The sequence below is a fragment of the Tachypleus tridentatus genome, chromosome 5 (genome assembly GCF_004210375.1).
Source record: "Tachypleus tridentatus isolate NWPU-2018 chromosome 5, ASM421037v1, whole genome shotgun sequence".
Classification (NCBI taxonomy): Eukaryota; Metazoa; Arthropoda; class Merostomata; order Xiphosura; family Limulidae; genus Tachypleus; species Tachypleus tridentatus.
The window spans coordinates 25,219,448-25,242,651 of NC_134829.1; the positions used below are offsets into that span (position 1 = coordinate 25,219,448).

A 23,204-nucleotide genomic window follows, 5' to 3' on the forward strand; every position below is an offset into this window, starting at 1 on the left:
GGCCACCCATAACATGTAACAGAATATGGAACCAGTCGTTTCGAAACCAATTACAAAATTGTGAGATATAATTATGGTTTATAGGAACTTGAAGCACTCTAAGTTATACGATTCATTTCAATGGAACAGAGGCTACAAGGCCATTGTTTATATACTATGTAATCAGACGTTTAATTTGCATAACAATGAAATGAAGAAATGATTAATATTACAACTGCCTTATCACCAACATATTACAAAATTTCTCATACACTGTTTTGTGTAGTTTGTAATGGTGTACACAAAAATGAGAAAACACGTTAACAAGTTTTCTCATTCAGGAATAAAGAAAAACAACTTAAACTGATATATCCACAAAATAATTCACTTTATTATTTTCAGCAAGATAATACATATTCACTGTTATATGATTCAAATAATTATTTAATTTGGTTTAAGCAAAACAGTCATATACAATTTATATATTTTTCCCAGAACCAAACTACTTGTTGATTTTCAAATACACACGCACACACACACATACGTACGTATTTACATTTAGATAAATTTGATGAAAGTCTATATTACTGGCAAAAAAAAAGGTTACCGAAGTTCAGAAATGAAAAATTCAGAAAACTTTTCATAATAAACAATGTTGAAACATGAATTTGTTTTCCATAGTGCAACAGATCAGAAAACACTTCACAAGACACTTGTTTAACAGCTTTGTACTTGAAAATGGATGAATAGTTAACTGGGCACACACGTTAAACGTTTGATATAAAGTCGAGGAACTCAGTTCAGATGCGAAATGTTTTTATCACTAAATTACAAACAAATAAAAGGTATTCAGATTAAAAACCCTTAAATGACAAATATGTCGGACGAAAAAAAAAGTTAAAATTGGATCTGTTACAAAGAGTAACAGTCAGCAATTCAAATATTGTCCAGCTTAGGGATAACTGTAACAGTCCTTTCGAGTTAAATACTAAATCTTTAAGTTTGAGCTACATGTGCCGGTCCTATTCTACCAATCCAGATCCTGAAAAAACCAATTATAACTGTATTAAATCTGAGTGTGACAAACTTGTTAAACCTACATAATACATCAATAGTTCTTAGAAATTAACTAATTCTAGTTTTTCTAAATTTATTTAATTATGTTATTAGAGAACACATAAGAGAGACTATGCTATCATATCAAGAAGGGAGCGAAAACATAGTAAAACAAAACTTTGTTTTACTTTAAATAAAATGTGTTCAGTACTACTTCCCTAAAACGGTCGTAACAAGAGTTGCTCGTGTTCTAATCCATACAAACATTTTTTTTCTGTACCCACAACAAAATCTCTAAATAATTCTTAATTAAAATAGCTACAAATTTACTCAGGTTTCTGAAATTGATTTTTATGTTTCATAGTCTTGAAATTTCATTCGAACACTTTTAGATTTTCTCTTAAACTAAGTTGTTAGGGCAGAAAACTAAACCAGATATCATAAGAAAAGTAAGTACTCTTAGTGTTGTAAATAGTTTGTTCCCATAAAAGTTAACTTTCTGCAAGGTCTTTACGACTTGCCAACTCATACAACAGCTAACTCAGAAACAATGTACTTGTTAGAGGTGTTCAAAGCAATGGACGAAATATATTTTGTGAAGTTCTGAGAAACCATAATGATGACAAACCGCAGAGAATTACTATACTAAAAGCTGTACCACCCAGATACTTCACATATATCTCTGCATGGTACAAATGCGAACAAACTTGCACTTTCATACAGTACCGTGATAGCGGTGAAGGGTTTTGTTTCTCCAACTAAGTGTGACATCTTAAGAGCATGTCTGCCACGTTCGGTAACATTAACACAAACTTAACGGCAAGAATACTGAACAAACATAGGCATGAGAAGTGATGCATACAACAAGTCTAGGTGGAAAATTTCTTATATTAATTTACTTTTATACCACAACGGTGTAAAATTGGGTAAAACTTTAAAAGAGTGGGTGGTAAAAGAGTGCTCGGACTAAAAACCTAGACTAGAAAGCTAAGAACAATTCTGGGAAACTGGTCAAGCGTATACGTTGGTGCGCATAGTTTCTACTTCACTAACTTCCACGAAATTCTCACACAGTTAACCCTATATTACATGTTATACAATCAAAGTTTGTTTTTTTTTCTCTTAGGACGAACTCTGTTTAATAAAGCAGCAAAAATATTGAATCTTTAAACCCCGGCTATTTTATGCGTTCATTTCCATATTAATTTGGCGTACAGTAAAACAGCCGCACGAGGGAGTGAATACAGTCAATATTTCAATGAGGATGACCACGATTTAAAACAAGGAACAAAAGTTCATCTGTACATTCTTTTTGAAAGATATTTGGGCCAAACAACACTGGTCAACTCTCTAAATCATTTAATTATAATAAACATTAATTTTTAACATTCTTTTCAAACTTGTCCGGTTCTGTATTATAATTATTTAAATGATTCTAGAGTTCATGTGCTTGTTTTAAAACGAGAAGAACTTAGCAGTTTTATCTTGTAACCAGTTGTAGACTTGTTTGTAAGCGAAACCAGTTTGGTTCTATGAATTGTTACACCAGCACGTTGTTGTTAAAATTCTCCTTTCTTTAATATTATTCTATACTATATGCAATTTCATAATTAAGAGATAACCAAGTTTAAGAGAACAAACAAAAACAGGCTTTCTTCTATTACTTGGATTAAAAATTACTTTTAATGAGTAAGCTTTGTTAATATACCACAAAAGTCACAAAACTATAGTCAATAACTTTCTTTCCAATCAACTTGTACGAATTACCCATTACTACATCTAACATATACCTTTATACTAGTGTTCAGCTACATTAACAGTCAGTTTCAATACAAAGGAAAATGAAAAAAACACACAAAACAACTGAAGTAATGTAAACCCACAAAGTTCAGTTAACTACTATTGAAAACAATGGTTATGTACTCAAGTAGCCCAACTGTGTCTCTTGTATCAACTGAAAAATATTTATTGTCGTTACTTTAATATTAAAAACAAAATCATTGAAAGACAGATAATAGGAGTAAAATTCTTAACTCCAATAATTTTTCGAATTTTCAGTTACGAATAGAATTATACAAGTGTTTGGTTAGAATGATGTTATCTTATAGTTGTCAAGTCTAACCCCTACCCCGAATACTTAACGAGTTTAGTCCTTATTTTAACTCTTCTCACTCCATGACTTCAAAGGTCAAGTATCTGAGCATATAGTACCTACACTTGTTTTACCCCATAATACCTTTGATTTCTGAAACTTAAATATTATACAGTCCTCTTCACAAGTAACGAACCAAACAGTTTTTCTAAGTATATACTGTTGACTTTTCACCGTCTTATAATCGTATCTTTGTTACCTGATTCAAACTAAAATTTTTAGACTTAATTTTGATTATTTTCCTGTATACAATAAAATTCTTGAAATTATGTTAAACAAATTAACATTTTAACCTAAGGTAGACATTACTCCTAGTTTCAAGCACAGTAGCTCCTACACATTTCTATGTATTAATATATATATATACTTCATTAACACAAGTATTAAACTGTATGTTTATATATCAATAAAAGAAAACAAAAATCGACATTTAAGTGTTCACATTCATAACAAATGTTACGTTTTTTTCACACAAAGCTAAAAATTAAGAATTCCTATCTGTATAATTTTTTTTTGCCAATTTTTCCATTACTGCTATACAGCTAACGAGTCAGACTGTTGGATTTCAGAAATTGATTAGCATGAATTTACATAAAAGAAACAACAAATTTAACTCGCAGTAATTCATGTATCATGATTTAAGATCTCTATTTATTACATGACTATTAAAAACAAAACTGGTTCACCTTGGTAACTTTAAATTCCCCCATAAAACTAACGTGCCTCGTTTTCACCAGTTTTATTTAACTTCCGACTGTAATATTCTTGCACAATAGCTTATTTTGACTTTCCGCTTGGGTGACCCTTTTGTTACTGTGTTGTGTGCCCGTAAACTCGTATTACGTAACAAGAAGCAATGTAAGTCACAACAAAGCCGAGATCCAAAAACAAAAGCGAGTATATTACCTAATGCAATAATAAGTTATTGTTAAACGAAAGTTTTTCATAGAGTTAGTCATTCCTCGTATATTTCAACAATTAAAAATTTTATTATTGAAAATGGCCAATTTCTTTCCAGTTTTCTTACCTTTAGAAGGTTTCATGTAGTTGTTGATGGTCGTGCGGGTTATAAATTAATATTCTAACAACGTACATGCTCTTACCAAGCCTTACTAGTGCAGGTACACTGCTGTTCAACCATGTGATAAAAAGACGCGTGTAACAAACCCAACTTGTACCACAGATACTAAAGACTATTAAACATTTTACACACCTAACTTGTACCACAGATATTAAACATTTTTTTCGAAGTTCAAAACATGAGGTTAATATTGTAACGCTATATGTATTATTCTGTCATTTTTTTCACATCTTTAAGGCCAGTTACCGAAATTTAGGCTCTCGAGCAACTATTCTGAAAAAAATTAAAAATCATTTATAATATTTAAACATTATAATCAAATATATAATATTAAAAACTGAGTGTGAGTAAAATTTTTAATTCAATTTTTCGATTATACAGTTTTAAGTACTTAGAAATAGTGGCTTTCAGATTAATATAGTTCAATGGAAGCAGTAAACATGGCGGATAGGAGCAACAGTAATCGAAGGTTAATTAACTGTAATTAGAAATGCAATGACATATTCGTGCATGTTAGCATTATTTATTAATTTCGGATTTTTATTAATATTAAATGAAAATTTATACGAATCTACAATAATGCAGATACATCATTATTTTAAAATTCCAAAATACGAAATATACTAAATACTGCTAGGGGTCGTAAGCACATATATATATGTATATATCTGGGGCTTTTAACAAAAAAATATTGGCTCGCTCATCAAATAATGATATCACATTGAAAACTTACCAGAGAATTACTGAGATTATTTATAATTATCATTTTATTACTTCGGGAAAAACCTGTACAAAAAGTTTTAATATTTCATCTGTATGTACGTTATCAACCCATGGTATGTACGTTATCAACCCATGGTATACCCTCAAAACTGACACTTTAAATTTAAACTGAAAAAAAAAAGTACAATGTAGAAATTGCGTACAAGCAAGAAAATTTGCATATTTCTCTTTGAAGGTTATTGTACTGCGCATATATATAAGTATACACACACAATATCTTGGAAGATTAATAAACTCACTCCACACGAAAACTAGCTAAAAAGAACTTTCCTTAAAATACACACAAATACTTATGTCGAAACATTCAGGCTTAACACCTACACGACTGAAACGTGGCTCAAACAAATATATTTTAATACTATATATATATATATATAATAGGCAGTGAATGTACACAAATATCTACTTTGGTAAGGCTTGGTATTATTCGATTACTTCTACCAAGTGAGGCATCTAAATTAACGTTTGTTTTCTCTTAAACATATACAGTTTAATAACATTTAATTCATTAGGCATTTCCAGTATTTTATCATAAAACATTTCGATATCCGATGATCCCAACTCCACAAAGTATAATACGAAACTTCAAATGCGAACGCTAAAACTATGCATATATCAATTGTAATTACTTGAAATTAACGTTTTCACTTCATTGCAGTGCACGAGAAAAAAAACAAAAAACAGTATTTATGAATTAACAACATGGACAAGAACATACTCAATACACAAGCTCTAAACCCTAAAAACATTCTTATGCCACCTTCGAAGACATCTAAAAACACTAACACTGGTTGCTTACCTGAAATTACCACAAAAATAAGACAAAAATGTCGCACTCCTCTCAGTATTCACGGTACAGCGCAATCAATTTTAGTTCTTCAAAATTCATTAACTGCTATGATTTCTGTAAACGTATATTTACCCATCGAACCACTTTAAAAACAGTTAGCTAAGACTCACTCTTTATACCCTTAAGGCTTAAGTTCAGATAGAAGTGGAAAGTTTACTATCACGACATATATATTTTAATAACCTGACAATACTTCTTACTCAACTCTCTCTTTCTTCTCTTTAGTAAGTACAATAAATGGAATAACACAAGTTAACTGGCGTAATCCAGAATTTTTTTTTTTTTTTTAGTGAGGGTTAAAACCTATACCACACTATTAAATACCAATGACCTCGTACACCTCAAATACTTTTGAACTGTCAACTTCTGTTCCATAAAGAAAATTAAAAAATATCCATTCTAGTCTTCTTCAACATCCGGGACTTCCATGCCAAGTCATGTACAAGGCATCCAGCCTCCACAAGGGCAAGACGAATAACCTATTGGTTGTGGAGCCACATATGGGGTGTAGAAAAAGCCACTGCCAAATGGAAACTGTTGGCCCGCTGGCCATGACTCGTATGGATGAAGATGGCGATTCTTTGCGAACAGATGGAATTGTTCTTGGAAATACACTTGATAAGCTAACTCTTCAATCAAAGTCAGGGTTTGTCGCCGTTCGTGACCCATGAGACAGACCGTACTTTCATCCACCACTCTGTGCAGAATCATTAGATATTCGTACTTACTTTGGCTATCTCCTATGAAGTGGTTCGCTAGGTAACTTTCCAACTTGACTTGTTGTTGATTGACGTCACTGAAGTCAATGAAAAAACGGGAGCACATATAACGCTCTAGTGTTTTAATGTCCTCAGGGTTAACAGGTTCATAATCACGCACAAGCAGGTTACAATATTTCAGAAGACCGCCACCTCTGATCTCTTCAGGGTTCCTAGTAGCGATCAACTTCTTATTGAGATGATACAGCGCCTCCTGGAAGTCACCGTATACACTTTCACCAACAACAGTGGGGTAAAAGTTCTCATCCATAGAAACTTCAGCACACTCATAGAATAGCAAGAGAGAGTCCAAGATAATCTGGAAGGAGTCCACGCTAAACTCGAACTTTCGTTTCATGACGTCTACAAACTTGAGTTCCACGTTTCGTCCACGATTGTTACTGAGTGAAATCAAGCTCCAGCGATCTCCTTCTGTAACTTTAACCATCTTGTTAACGTAAGCTTCCTTCAAACTGCAACTGCTTATTCTGTTCTTGCTGACTCCTTCCGGTAGAAAATCAAGCAAGGAATCTAGCACCGCAGCCTTTACTTTGTCGAAACTTCGCTGTTTTGATAGATCGACGTGAAAAATTAAGTCGAGATCGTTATACGGAGAGCTCTCTGATGTTAGAACGTGACTGGCAGCCCCACCGTTTAGTCTAACGTCTTTTACGGACACCGAATCCTTTTCCAGTTTTCCCTGTACCACTTGCACAAGATCTTTAAGTTTTACTTCTAAAGTTGGAAAGTTCCCTCGTCCATGAATTGGCACCACTTTATCCATAATTTTATGTAAACGACTGACCTGTTCGTAATTCAGAACAGCAAAACACTGACTGTTGTTTGTCAATGTTTCTAACCCTTCCATTTTCAGCTTTGCTCCAAGACGGCCGGACTCCGTTTCAATCTTGTTTGACTAGAAAGAAATAACAAAAACGAAAGCAGCTGGTTAAATACTAGCGCTTACTCACGTACTACTTCCTCCTTCTACAACCAAACAAGTGCGTAACGATAGTTCTTACCCCATATTTATAACTGATTTCAGCGCCTGTGTTAGTTGTATTCCTCCGCTGACAACTAGTTCTACCCTTATAAATAAATTATCCCTTCAGATTCATTGGAGAAACATATATATATAAATATGTCTATTTTTTAGATTGAATAGATGTACAAAAGACGTTAACATCATTACGGATAAATAAAAGCTATGGTTTCTTTCTCTTACGAACAAACTACTTTATAGCTATCGTAAAACTACCGAGTTCAATGAAAGAAAATATGCTGTTCGGTGCTGTTGCCTAGCAACTAATTACGTCAGGAAGGACTTAGTTACAGCCATGTACAGGGTAATCGTCGCACTTGTTGACAGAAAGGCCGCACACGTGCTTGTCAATTATATATCTGTAGAATACTAATGTAAAGGCAATGCATCTTATGGAAATCCTCACGTATTAAAAATATTATTCGTTCGTTAACAGAACAAAACTCAACTTCAAACATATCAGCAGGCCATTAAGAAACATTTAATACGAGCGTTACATCTATTACCTGATTTAAGTTTCATTAGATTTATCATACTTAATAATAATCCCCCATAAAATAGGCATAACTGTATTAAAAAACAACAAAATTGTCAAATCACAATTTAACGATATTCCATGAATAGAACTATTACGTTTGTACATATAATAGAACTATTAGGTTCTCTAATACCCCGGTCAACCTGGGTATTGAGATATAGTACATATGTTTTTGTTTGTAGCCTGTTAAACAGTTCTATACTTTCATTAAGAAATTCTTATAATAACCATTAGTAATAGGATATTTCTAACGTGTACCACGTCATAATAATGCGATATACACTATATTTGAAAACCCAACTAAATTCGATTCCCAGAGAGGTGTGCTGCCATGTTGTCAAACTATATGTGGGATAAGCTAATGGTGGCACGTTGAAACAATATCGAATATTTGATGCACTGTTTTCTTAACAATCACGGCTCTCAACTTCGAAAATGTAACAGACATTTAATAAAGTCCACACTACGTCAGCACAACAATAGTACACAAATGCACGGAGCGTAAGAGAAACTATTAATCTCGTAAAATGTTTATACGCTGTATATGACCAACTATCCAATCTAAAGAGAATTGGACAAAGTAACTTGTCAGGGAATTTATATTCAATAATACCTAATATTATTTAAGGTATAAAAAAATCTGAAATCTGTGTAATTTACCACTAACGTCAGGCCTTTTGGTTTTCAATGCTTTGCCAGTTTTCGGATTTAAAACCAAAACTTAAACAAAAAAATCAACAACTCAATATAATTGTATCAGTGGTGCCATCTCGAGGTTGAATAAGGAAAAAAATGGCACTTTTACGCAAGGAAGCATATTAACAATCTAAAACAAAACCATATTATGGATCTATATAAACACACACTAAGAAAAACAAAATTACGCATCAAAAATGTTTTTTTTTGTTATTATACCAAACAATAATATATTGGTATAAAATACATTTTTACTTCTTATCGTACCAACGTTTTTTTTTGTACAGCCACATTAATTTCTAGTTCCCTAAGGCGCAGAGATGATGCTAAATGTACTGCACCATAAGATTATTGTAGAACCAGTATCAGCAGTAAAAAACTACATTAATTTACACGAAAAGTCTCGCAAAAACCGCCGAGGTGAAATTAAATCAAAATTTAAAAAAAAACGAAAAAGAAAAAAACTTGTGACAAACAAATACGAAACAGATAGTGTTTAATGCTTATTAAGTTACTGTGTAAAGGTTGAAATGTCCAAAACAAGGACGTCTAGGCTCAAAAAGTTTTGAATTTTTACCATTTGTTTGTAGTATATCTATATATTCTTTTCCAGATTTAAACTAAAATATTCTGAAGAAAATTACCCATAGAAATATCAAGAACTCTACTAAGCTGTTTTACGAAGGAATACAAAAAATCGTACTAAAACATTTTAGAGAAAGAAGGGTTTGTAAATTATCATAATTATACTTTGCCCTTTTACCAGATAATTAAATAGAGGAATATAAAAAATTACATTAACGTATGTTACTGATAACAAACCTGAGGAATACACATATATTTTAATTAAACCAAATCTCAATAAAAAATAAATAACGAAACTCAGGACATGAGCAAAGAATTTGAATCTCGCGCAACGCCAGCTTCAATCCATTAAGCAATGATATTGACTGCGAGTGTACGTTTATATGGTTTTAAGGTTGAAAACTGGTTTGATGCAGTTTGTCAGTGTGCATACACACAGGTGTACCTGCACGCATAATCACAATTGCACAAGTTTTCGATTTTTTTTTGTATTCTGAAAGATAGTGAGGTTTGTCGAATGTTTCTTCTCGTTTAAAGGTGAGGGAACATGTAAAGTAAAAACTAAATAGTTCATATTTGTAGGAAAACAAAGATAACCTAATGATTAATGTTAAAAGCTGAATCACGTGTCAGTTGAACTTCATATGGTTGTACGTGTGGATAAAAATTATTTCTTGAGTTGGAAAGCGAAAGCTAAATAACAGAGTAAAAGGTATAAACGTATCTTACATTCTCACCAATCCCAAATGATCTGCTTCATAAACAATCAGAAAACAAAGTATTATAAATAAAATGAAAACAACAACAACAATAAACAACTTATTAGCATAAATTAAGTGTCCTTTACGCTAAAATAACCACGTAATAACACGTGCAAAAATCAGTCATACCCTGACACTTGAACATAATACATTAATCACTCTGACTTAAGCTTAAGATTAATAGATAATCCCAGGATCGAACCCATGCAAAATAAAAAACATGCAGATGTGATGTTTGTTGAGCTATAATAAAGAACAAAACATTGGTGATTCCATGAAATACACAGATATTTCAAGTATACGAAATGTTTACAGGGTAGGATAAATCATAGTGATGTTTAAGATGAAATATAAATTTAACAAATTAATATTCTCAAGAAGCCGAATTACAAGATGTATAGATTTACATGTTTTTTGTTTGTTTTTCGCATACAACTATGTATGCGATTATGAAGAACAATATGTAACTGATGGTGGTGTTTCTACTACAGAACTTTCTGAGTCTATGCTCCGTGCCTACCGAAGAGTGACATCTCAGTGTCCCACTCCCCTATTTTATGTTTACTTTTGTTACACATAAATAACGCATCGTAATTATTAAAAGTGTATGAATAATTGGATAGATATCAGAACTATTCTGTCTGATAACAAATTAGTTTCCTCGTGTGTTACCCATCAGTACACATACAGTCAACCAATAGCCGCAACTACCAATAATACTTCCTGACATTGTTTGTGTGTTGGATGGACAATTTCGATAAGGGCTAGAGTAAATAACTTCTTTATTTCTTCAAGCATTGAACGAGACTGAAACAATAACCAAGGTAAGAAAAGGCTCAAAACAGTAACTAAGGTAGGAACAAAGACAAAACACTAAACAAGGTAAGAACAACATGAAACCAGCAACCAAAGATATTAATAAGGAAAATAATTAACCAACCAAGAAAATCTATATTGATATACACGTCGTGTTTAAAATTCAAGTTTAATGCCCAAAACTGTAAGAATTTTTTAACAATGTTTAAAGTTAGTGGTAGCAACATGATTGCCCTTCCAAGTTAGGTCGTGTCTTCCTATTTGTCTTGTGTTAGCAATGCTGACGGGGAGTGTATACAAGTATGATTATTCAAGGTAGCATGAAGACAGCAGAATGTTACACCCCCCCAAACAAAAACAAAAAAACGGAACGTTATGAATCAAAACAGCAGTGATAATTACTAATTAAAGCCTAACTAATTAGTTAGGTCATTACACGTGTTTTGAGATTAGTGTCACATGTAAAACTATACTCGAACATTTCTGTTCTACTACACTGGGATTTTGTTTTTACGTCGAACGGATTCATGATAGCGTATGGTGTAATTGTAATTATAATGTTTATTATTATGTCCACCTTCTGCAAGTTATGCATTTTCTTCTGGTATATTTAAAAGCAGTAATATATATTTTTCCTTCTACCAATACCTAGTGTTTAAATTTATGCGTTACCAATGGTGAATACTCCCGACTACAACACCAAATACAGTTAAGTGTAGTGACATGTCAGAAGAATCTTAAACCTAACGAAAGTTCTTACACTATCAAAGGTCACACAGTCTTGGCATCTTAGATCACCAGAAACTGATACTCGAGACGACCTCGTTTCCACGAGATTCTCGTGTTGGCGCGAACATTCCAGAGCTATGTATAGATCCAACGGAAGAAACTCGTAGTTGTACCGTATTGAGTATTAGAACAAAATAATCAATAAAGTTTGTCGCCCCTTATTTTCCCAAGCTTTATGTATCATAACCAGCTGGTAAATTATGCCCCTTTCCGTTCTTTATTATCATAGAAGTTTGTCAAACTTGATTGTGACCGTTTAAGTTTTTAAATTTTAATAATTAAACGACATATCAAACAAATGGCAGATTCGAGGTATTGATACTTTATAATGCACCTCTATTCGTACCTCGTTTAGATGCTTTCGCTGATATTTCTATTCATATTTTTAAACTCGCTGATATACGTTAACTCATCTTTAAATGAATGTGCACGTGCTTTCACTAAATCAATACAATGCAATAACTTCTAGATCATGAGCTATATAATATTTCAGTCACTTGATATTTATTTACCTATAGATAAATTTATATCGTTCTGAAAGCGACAGTTCATTAAATATTCTCTTACTAAATACGTCCATAACTATTCCGAATTTTCATAACCAAAGGTTATACAACTTCTTTGAAAATGAAACTTTTTTTTTTTACACCTAACTAGATATTCACATCTTCTTATCGTTTGAAAACTGAAAGTTATAAGTTGCATGGCTCTAACTACTCTTTCTAGCAAACACATTCACACTGACTTACTTGTACCAAAGGAAGGTCACACAGTTCGTTCGTTAAAGCCATGTTCTCGGTCTTCTCAACTTCACGAGCATATGTTTGTTCTGACGGGCTTGAACTAACACTATTCATCTAATAACCTTGTACTCTACGTTTAGCACAGAATGAAATCACACTAAGTTCAGATGCCGAACTTCGCAGAATACAAGAGGAAACACACAAACTGCTCAACTTACTGCAGTAGCAACTAACGTGAAAAGAAGCTCGTGCAGTACTACTACTCTCAATTGTGACGTCAATGGCTACATCACGTGCACCACGGAGATGGTTAACCAATAATATACGGAAAAATCAAAACCGATCTACGTGGGATGAAAGACTGCGTTGTCATGGTTACACTAGCCTGACGTATCAAACATTCATTAACCTTATCAACAAAGGCGAAAGACAGGCGAGTCCAGTAAGCTAGCTGCTTTCGGGCAATGTTTGTTTAATACATTTCTTTTACAAGAGACGTGGTTGCGAAATAAGTCGTATCGTTCGTCATGACCGGCAATACGGAGATTACGAAATAGATCACGTAACAAAAACTGTTACGTGGTTTCTAAATCAAAAACACTCCAGCAATGGTTACAAGTACGAACACTGGTGCACGTAAATCACCACAAAAGTAATTGCACACTGTGCATTAGTATTACCTCAGAATTTTATGTTATTCGGTTTTGGTTTGTTTTGAATTTCGCTCGAAGCTACTCGAGGGCTATCTGCGCTAGCCGTTCCTAATTTAGCAGTGTAAGATGAGAGGGAAGGCAGCTAGTCATCACCACACACCGCCAACTCTTGGGCTACTCTTTACCAACGAATAGTGGGATTGACCGTCACATTATAACGCCTCCACGGCTGAAAGGGCGAGCGTGTTTGGTGCGACGGGGATTCGAACCCGCGACCCTCAGATTACGAATCGAACGCCTTAACGCACCTGACAATGCCGAGGTAAATATTGTAATATTAAAAGTATATCTTGTCATCCAACATTGATGTATTGTATATTACGGTTATGTACCGTTACAACTACTGGATAATACGTATTATCAAACAGTTTTTTCTTTGCTTACCAAGGCCGTCTCTCATGTATTATCATAAACATTGGATGTATTACCAAACACATTTTTTTGTCTTTGCTTATCAAGACAATCTCCCATATACTATAATAAATACTGGATGTATTATCAGACACAATTTTTGCTTTGCGTATTACAGTCGAACCCTACGTATTATCCCAACTATTGAATGTATTATCAAACACTTTTATTATTATTACTGTGTTTTATAATGTATTGTCGTAATTATTGAATGTGTTATCAAACACAATTATATTTGCTTATCACAGGTACCTCCCATCTATCGTCATAATTTACTCGAAAAATTTCTGAATTCAGCTTATGTATTAGTTCGCACTTCTTACACCAGAAATAATACTTCTTAAATAGAAGTGGGGCAAGTGTATACAGCACCCACTTTTCATCTCCATCCTTTATAAACTTACGTAAATAGAAGTGGGGCAAGTGTATACAGCACCCACTTTTCATCTCCATCCTTTATAAACTTACGATACTTCTACAAGTGATTGAGTTTTTAATGACCAACATGCATGTCGGTAATTAAACTGTTCATTTTCCTGCTAGTTTTGCTTGTGTTTTATTTCCTGACTTCCAAAATATCTGATATAAAATGGACCCAAACTACAAATCTAATAGTATAGTATCCCAGAGGAGCAGGCCACTTAACTCATTATTTTCTATGGACACAAAATTAAAACAAACAAACATAATTAACTTTAAATTTTGCCTCAAAGGAACATTCTTGGATAATATTTTTGTAATACAAATGTGCAGGTAAAATATTTTCCACATTAGTAATTTTAAATTGCACACGCCGTACACTGTGGCTAGTTTAAAGGTCAGTAGAAGAAAAAAAAACATATAGTTGGTTTGTGGGATCTGTTAGATACGTAAGGAAACAGCAAAAAAAATCGTTAATTAGACACAAATGCTACAGGGATATCTCCACTTCTTTCCACCAAGGATATCGCCAGTGCAGATGATGAGAGATTGAATATATTGTACAGTATAGCAGGTAGTACTTTGTCCAATGTCGTTGTTTTTCATTACTGCAAGTGAAGTTGCCACTTCAGCTAGTTAAAAACAAACTTTGTTTTGGCAAACAGTGATAGCCAGATTTACTTTATCTTGTAAATGATACCTTCTGAAAATGGATAACTTTCTCTGAATTACTTAGTTATAGGTGTCTTAGTGGTGACGTTTTCAGTCTGTTTCACTTATGTTACAAGTGAACTCCAGTTGTATAGTAAGCTAGTAAGATCTTCTGCAGTCCTTTAATGTTCGTAAACCTACCATGTCTATTCTGCATAGAGTTCCGTTGAAACAACATCGGCACGAGTGACTGAAAGAAAATCAGTGTTACGGAATTCAGGAAAGTGAACATCCTAGCACACATTTATGACTTTGCTTGATCGTAGATAGACGAATGCTTGGCTATTCTGGAAGGTTCCTGTCAGTTCAGTAAACCAAACATGGTTCCTGAGTACCGGTAAGTCGAACTGAATGGCAAAAATAGATGTACTTTCAATAGAACCCTAGGAGAACCATGTGCACTTCTAATGGTTCTGTTTCTGATGGAGCTTATCACAAGAGGACTGCAGTAGGAGAGATGTCTGATCTGCGTAAATAGCATTCTTTTCTTAATATACTTAAGTCTGAGGCACTGGTATTGGCTTATACTCAAGATTGTTTATTTATTCTGGACACCGATACCAGTGAGAGTGGAATTAGAACATTTATATGCAAAAACGGCTCGTTTGGGTTGAGAAAATATTTTACATAGAAGAGCGAACAACGTTTCGACCTTCTTCGGTCATCGTCAGGTTCACAAAGAAAGAGGTAAATGACCGGAAGCTGACCACATGTTTGAAAGGGGTTGTGTAACTGTGTGTCGAAATGTAGAGGGCGGTATTAGATGTTTGAATATATAATTTTATTTATTTTATTATATTAATATAGGTATAAAGGCGTTTCTTTATATTGGTTGATTTTGGGTTTAAGTTGTTGTATAAGTAAGGCTTCTTTAATTTTGCGTTTGTTTATGTTTGTTTCTTTATTTAGTATTTGAGTGTTTTCTATGGTTATGTTGTGTTTATTTGACTTGCAGTGTTCGAAAACGTGTGAAGGTGACTTTTTTATGTTCTTTGAATCTGGTTTTTATTTTTCTACTTGTTTCTCCAATATAGAAGTCGTGGGAGTTATCACATTGTATTTTATAAATAATGTTGGTGTGGTGTTTGTCAGTGTAGTTTTTACATAGTATAGACCTCAGTTTTGTGCCGGGTTTTTGAATAAATTTGGTATTAACTGGAATGTCATATTTTGTTACTAATTTTTGCCAAATGTTGGTTATTTGTTTGCTGATGTCAGGAATAATGTCCACATATGAATCGTTTAATTACAATCTTGGTAAATACATAGCATGGGCATTCTCCAAATATGTAACATCAGCCAGCTCATTCATCAAACCATTCAACATTAATATTCCCAACAACAACACTGATAATGTGTTACATGAATAATATTAATTCTTATCGATGGACACTACAAACGATTGAGTAATCACGAATTTTGCAACTGAAGAACACAGACATCAGTTGGGCTCTACTTGGCATTCTGCAAGATAAAGCATGGCCATAAAAAGTATAAAGTCTAAAATATATATGCTTGGTTATAGAATACATGATAGTGTTTTATATCATTGTTATAAACATGAAAATGTAGAAGACAAAATTTTGATTTAGTTAAAAGGAATCAAGAAATCTAAACAGGAGATGCTTTGAACATTGCATGATGTGAGAACTGGAGAGGTATGAGAAAGTTCCTTGTGTTAGTCACATATGTAAAAATGATTTATTGGCAAAATTCATAACAAGTGTTTAAAAGTCGTGTAGACCAGCGTTTGTCAACCTTTTTGATACTAAAGATTCGCTCACTGGCCACCAAACTGTTACGAACCACAAAAATATAAGTACAATAAAAATTATTGCGATTTACACATGAATATTCTGCCAGTTCTTGTTTGGTTGTTTTTCACGAACTCACACGGGCTAGCAAGGTAGTTGCGATGTACAGGCTCTGGTCTGCGAACCGATGGCTAAGAATAACTGGTGGTGACACTGCGCCACATGTACTGTCTAGAAGGAAAACTGGACATTTCAGGAACAGCTCTTGTGAAAACTTGTGAGATCATCTTTGTAAAAAATTACCTTAGATCTCTTCGAAAAGTAATAAACGTAATCAGTATGAAGATATTAACATGATTAAGGATCAAACTACGAGTCTACAACAATAAGTTATTTGCATAGCTGTTGAAGGTTAAAACACGCACTTAACGTATCCTGTTTTTGATAATTCTGCTAACAGACAACGCAAACTGTCCAGTAGATGTTCGTTAAGCTTGCGAGCCCCAGTTCGGACAAACATGTCTTTAATTTACGATTGAGTAAATACCAACTGGTTGTTCTTCATATTTCCTGGATAAGAAGTACTGCTCTTATTTAATCTCACATCGTACCGCAATATTAACAGGAAAAGGTGGAGTGAGTCAAATGCACATAAAAAGAGGTTATGTTGAAATACTTACAGAAAAACAGTTTAAATCTGTAAACAGAGTATAGTGATGGTGCAAGTCAAAAGCTCATAAATAACTCGCTTCTTAATACTGGCATTGTTTCTGAGCAAGGTAAATCATTTACATAAATTTGGTGTTAATTACATTTATATGTAGACTAATGATATAATATTTTGAATTTATGTATAAAATCTAGAATTATTTGACTAATTTATTCAGATTATTGTTGACTTTTCTTTCATAAAGCACGTTAGCGCTGTGAACAATAACAAAAATCTAATTGAGCTGTGAGTGTCTTTCATTCCAATTTATAGAGGAAAAAGAGACTATTAACAATATTTTATGTTTTTAGGACCACTGAACTTATCGTAAATTACAAAAATATTACTAAAAATGTAATTTTTACAATATAATTAATCTTTTTTCCTTTTTTGACAAGATTGTTTATGTCCTTCTTGCAACTGTATTTGTTAAAAGATGCCTTTTACGGTGAGTCACATGGGAAACATCCTGACTTCATAAGGGGTTGTCATTATACAATTCTCAACTAGCTATAAAAAGTTTCAAATCTTTCGACAAATCAGTTTGTCACTTTAAGCTGTTTGGTTTCTACGCAAAATGTTTCATAAATTTCACATCTGTCATCTTCAAATGTTTACTTGCCTACGACTTCCTAAGTTTCTAGTTGACTCCTTTCAATTCCAAAATAATGAAAAAGAAGATAAGACGCAGGTGAAACCAGATCAGCAGTTTAGTGTCTGATTCTATTTGCATTCTTTTACGGTTAAGTTTTTTTCTGAGGAAATTCGTCGGGAACATTATACTGAAGAAGGGATTGCAAGATAATTAATCCGCCTTCAGATGGAAGGTCTTTATTACCTAGCGAAAGGACAAGTAGCCGAGAATTCAGGTACCATGTATGCCGCCTTAAACTTCCAAGTATTTCCACTGCCACATCAAACATCGTATCATGTCTATGGTCGTAATAAATGTTAAAAGCCTGGAGATCTTGAGCCGGAGCTTGAACAAATATAAAACTTTTAAGGTACCACAGGACATGACAACATGAAACAAATACAACAGCACTTGTAAGCCATTTCTTATCATATACAACAGCACTTGTAAGCCATTTCTTATCATATACAACAGCACTTGTAAGCCATTTCTTATCATATGATCAAAGGCAGTTGTTGAAGTTCTGTGTCATAAAAATTAACAATCAGATAGATGACATCTGCCATAAATCTAGCTTCATGACAAGCTCCAAGCTGGTGAAATTTAAAACCTGGCACAAGAAACATGTTACAATTTGGCAAATATACTTGTAATCTCCTCTCTGAAATGTGTCTAACCTGAGTGCATGGTAACAAAATCTTAAACTTTTCTGTGCTAGCTCATATATCTGAGAACCAGTCTGAATCAAGTGCCAAAGAAACTTGATAAGATTTCCATCTTTTTTACCTCACGGAATATTTAAGGCCAAATTTATTTCAAAACTTGATACATTTTCTACTTGAGCCTTTGGTCTTTTGCCATGTCAAAGCTTCCATCACACGGAAAATGTGTACCTCATAAATGTGATGACGGCGCATGAGCCACAGAAATAGTTTTTCCAAAATTCTTATCAGATGGCAATCGCTTTATTGTACTGACCTCTGTTGGATGAGATGGTGTCGCAACAAAGTGCCATGACCTGATCTGTGATATCATAATATTCAAAAAGGTTGTAAAGGCTGACTGCCTGCTCATGACCTTTTGAAGAAGGCACCTGGATGATTCCTAGAAGAAAATCAATTGATTCTGTGAATGGAGTAGTGGCACTAACTGCAGTCCTCTTAACATCAACCAAATTTTTTATCTCCTTCTTCAATTCCCTCAATATCTTTGTGTCAAAGTGAACAACAATGTTAACGCCTTGAATTTGATTTAGCATGTCTTTTCTGATGCCTTCAGATTCTATAACTTTCCATTTCTTTCCTTGAACGTGTTCACTGAGAAAAACAGACATTATTAATGTCAACTACACTGGATTCCAAGATAGTACCTACGAGATCAAAGGTAAGCTGCACCCCGATTCCAGCCTTAGTGGTAATAGGGACATGTTCCATGAACTGATTCATAGAGGTCTTGAAAATGATTTTATCATTATATTACTACATTTTACCCTGTGTTTTTAGGAGGAGGATATTCTTCACTGGAGCTGTCATTTTCACCAGTACTTTTATTTTTATCATGTGGGATATAAGCATCATCATCTTTTGTCTGGTGTTCACTTAAACTGGTCTCCTGCTTTTAATCTTCATTTTTGAAAGATTAGACTTGCTGATTTCTCCTGTTTTCATCATTTCATCCTTTTCTCCAAAGAGTTTTAATCTTTTCTTACTGCTTTTCATCTTCTCTTCAAATTTTTTGTCAAATTTCTACTTTTTCCCTCTCTGCAATATTGTAAAAATAAGAAAATCCTCCTCTTTACCTTTACTGAATCTGAACCTGTCATTTCTTTATTAATTGAACTATATCTTTGATTCCAATGTCAAATAATTTTTCTGCTTTGTCAAAGAATGTTAGAGTTTTCTGAGAAAATGTCTCATTTTTCCAGTGCAGTGTCGTACTGCTTTTAAGATCCTTATACTCTTTAAATGAGTTTTCAGTTTTGTTTCTGATTACCTTTCCAGACAGAATAAAACCTTTTTCAAATCCTACCAACTCTGAAATAAGAATTGTTTCATTTACAAGACAAAACTTCTAATTGCATATGGCTGAAAGGGCTTGCGAGACAACCAAGGGCATTCAGAAACTTCAGTTTCTATTCAGCCCCACTCGTAAAATCAAGGTTTGGTTTCAACTGGGAAGAAATAATGATGTTACTAGATGTTTAAGATAGATACCGAATTACTTGAAGTAGGTTTAGTCTGGATTAATGTTACTATTAAAAAAAAGTTTGGGAAAAGCTGAGATTCAGGATGGATGGTAGAACTATCTTGCATGGTAGACAGAGGCCTGTTGGGGATTGGTTGGATGTTCCTGGGAAGACGATGAAGACCAAGGCTGTGGTAAAGTAACGAGATCCATGGACTGAAGATTTACAGCCCAAGATGTATTAAACTAGAGCAAGACGGATATTTTAAAATTGCTGAAATGTTGGTTGTGATAGGGTTTTAATTTTAACTTTACATAATAAGACGCCTCTTTAGGGCAAACATCACAGGATCCAGTAATTAAAGGTGAGAAATTTTGCTGTGGGTGAAACAAGAGTTCTCCGAAAAACCCACTTTCACGACCAGAACGCCGAATAAAATATCCTGACCATGCCCAGTGAAGGTTGTAGGGAAGGGAAAACATGGTTAATACAAGTATATCTATCAACAGCTATACTGAAAAAGGAGGAAAAAGATGATAGAAATAATCTTGGGAGAGTTGGTAATAGTCCTCGTATGTGTAGTTGGGCCTGGCTATTGGCTGGACCTGAAATGCCCGAACACGAAGGAAAGCTCTGAAATTGTCTAAAGGTTGTTCTTCGGTTTTGTTTTCCTGGCTTTCTTGGGAACACGGGTCTGGGTTTCCTGATTAACTCTTTGGATCGTGAGAAGAGGTATTTTGTCTGGGTAAATTTGTTGCACTTGTTGGCTATTTTGGACTGGAGGCTATCGTCGTTCTGGGTGGTATTTTCCTGGACCTGTGGAATAAATAAAGAAACATTAATGTTTGGTGAAGCTGAGGATGGCAGGCTTGCTAATCTTGTTGAACTGCAGTGGTTATCGAGCGGGGTGTTCGAATCTAAAGTGTAAGAAATGTAATAAATAACCATTGGTTATGATGTGATTGGTCACTTGTTTGGATGTGGTTACCACCTTCATAAACTGAGTGGGGAGACCAGTAATCCTCAATCGTTTCCGGTGACCTGAGTGCAGTTTGAATATGGTAGCTACTTCGAGTAAGTACCGGATATCTGTAAGAGATAGAAGTGTGGACGTTCCTAAGGAATACATAAAAAAAAGAACAGTTGAGCTTTTAGCTGTGGAACACTGGACATTAAAGCCGGCATTTCACGGCTTACATAAAAAGTAAGGTCAGCCAGAATAGAGAGCTGGACAAAAAAATTCGCCTCGACGGAAGATCATAGTCTTTCTCGGGTCAATAGCTACAATGAGTTTAAAGTGGTCGATAAAAGAAATGATCTGGCGTGGGGTGAAGTACAACGTAATCCATCAAGAATCACCGGTGGAATCGATGGGTTATTCAACTGAGAACTTCTTGATTGAGGAGAAATCTTAGCAGTAATCAATTCGCACGTCTGGTTGGCTTGGCTACAAGACTCGAAATAAAAAAAGGCAGCTCTGGACAAAGTGTCATCCTTTTTAAAATAGGAGTAACTATGATTCCCATATAGTTAATAATGAAGGTATTCACTTAACTTGTTTATATGTAATTTTTATATATTTTGTGCTTCGCTTTATTGCTATTCATTAATTTATTTTCAGTGCAATTATTGTCCTAAATTTTCACAATGTTAAAACTTACATTATTTTGTTCTCTATTTTATGGTTGTATTCGAGTTTTATGTAAAATTATCTTTCTCTATCCCCTTTACTGTGGAATTAATTCTTATCTGTTATGAGGCTGGCCTGGCATGGCCAGGTGGGTTAAGGCGTGCGACTCGTAATTTGAGGGTTGCGGGTTCGCATCCCGGTGGCGCCAAACATGCTCGCCCTCCCAGCCGTGGGGGCGTTATAAAATATGACGGTCAATCCCACTATTCGTTGGTAACACAGTAGCCCAAGAGTTGGCGGTGGGTGGTGATGACTAGCTGCCTTCCCTCTAGTCTTACACTGCTAAATTAGGGACGGCTAGCGCAGATAGCCCTCGAGTATCTTTGCGCCAAATTCAAAAACAAAACAAAACAAACTAGGCCATTTCTCGCCCAAGCTCTTTCTAAGTACTCCTAATACCATTATTCCTTAACACTAGTCATCATATTAATAGAATAAACATTAATAAAGTTAAACTATACATATGTTTGTAAATACTAAGAGCCTGAAAGCTTAAATAAAAAGTTTTATTGGAAGTCTTAGTCTCAAATCTCTTTGTTTTAGCTGTAAGCCCTCAAGTTAGTGCTTGTGTGCTACATTCACCCACTGCATTCTCACTTCAAATAAATATTTCATGTAACTGCAAGTAGTATTAGTCGAAACTCCAACAGTTAAGCCGAAATAACCTCTCGGCCTACCTAAGCCGCTCACCCGGCTTCCGTTACAGTTAGTTTCGGATGTATCTGATAATATTATACCAATATTTTATTATATCAATGAAAAAATAAAATTTAATAGGCCTAGTTAATAGGAAAGTAAAGTAAGAAAAACACATTTTCTTTCTCCCAGCTTAGAAGGTTAAACTTTTGTTTCGATCGAAACCAGATATATATGATTCATGGCGTTTTTCTGATTTTTCACACATAAAAAATATTCACTGTATAGTACCGACCTTATTTTGCGTGTTAGCTGCACATGGTCAAGAGGAGTGCCCCATTCTGGTAATTTGCTTCCAATGAATAATTTTTGTACAGATTTATTTTCGGATCTTGCTTTTTGTGCTAACATCACTGGATTTACGTTTGGAAATTCCTGGAAATTAAATTCTCCCTACTTTCACTTGGCACAACCAATGACATGTGCAGCACTTTTCTCCGAAAAGAATGATCTTATTGTTTTTTCTTTTGTCATAATGCCACGTTTTCTCATTTTGGAACAAAAATCCAGAAAATATAATATCCAGAAAAAACTCTAACGTGTTTTAAGAAATAAATATAATGTGACATTCTGTCTTTTGTCTTGTTGTTTTTTGGTAAATAAAAATTAATTTAACTTTACTACCCCTCCTTTGTGGTGAAGTAAGGTATTG

General features: G+C 34.1%; 3 protein-coding genes across 5 annotated transcripts in view; all 3 read right to left on the reverse strand.

Annotated features, from left to right (window-relative positions):
• LOC143250745 (uncharacterized) overlaps positions 1-13,073 on the reverse strand; it is a 130,488-nt gene extending 117,415 nt beyond the window's left edge. The window contains exon 1 of one of the 2 annotated variants that reach the window (XM_076501701.1): positions 12,636-13,073. In XM_076501701.1, coding sequence (XP_076357816.1) covers positions 12,636-12,743 — 108 coding nt within the window. In that variant the 5' untranslated portion in view covers positions 12,744-13,073. The remainder of the gene's footprint in view (positions 1-12,635) is intronic. The other variant, XM_076501700.1, reaches the window with a different exon arrangement.
• LOC143250746 (terminal nucleotidyltransferase 5C-like) lies at positions 349-9,787 on the reverse strand. Of its 2 annotated transcripts, none has more exons than XR_013028353.1 (2): positions 5,851-7,703; positions 349-1,021 (listed from the first exon to the last, which is right to left on the reverse strand). XR_013028353.1 is itself a non-coding variant. In XM_076501703.1 (2 exons), the coding sequence occupies exons 1-2, from the start codon at positions 9,770-9,772 to the stop codon at positions 6,337-6,339; spliced, it is 1,254 nt and encodes a 417-aa protein (XP_076357818.1). In that variant the 5' UTR covers positions 9,773-9,787; the 3' UTR covers positions 349-6,336. The 2 variants fall into 2 exon arrangements, 1 of the variants encoding a protein (XP_076357818.1); XM_076501703.1 differs by adding an exon at positions 9,758-9,787 and having other exon boundaries at positions 349-7,575.
• A 4,555-nt stretch (positions 13,074-17,628) lies between the features above and the next one.
• Positions 17,629-22,929, reverse strand: LOC143250250 (uncharacterized). Its single transcript, XM_076500722.1, has 2 exons — positions 22,788-22,929; positions 17,629-20,982 (listed from the first exon to the last, which is right to left on the reverse strand). Exon 2 carries the CDS (start codon positions 19,312-19,314, stop codon positions 18,931-18,933), a length of 384 nt encoding a protein of 127 aa, XP_076356837.1. The 5' UTR covers positions 19,315-20,982; positions 22,788-22,929; the 3' UTR covers positions 17,629-18,930.
• Positions 22,930-23,204: the final 275 nt, after the last annotated feature.

Coding starts and splice junctions, on each gene's coding strand:
- LOC143250250 (XM_076500722.1), bottom strand. CDS start 19,314: ATGTCTGTTTTTCTCAGTGAACACGTTCAAGGAAAGAAATGGAAAGTT.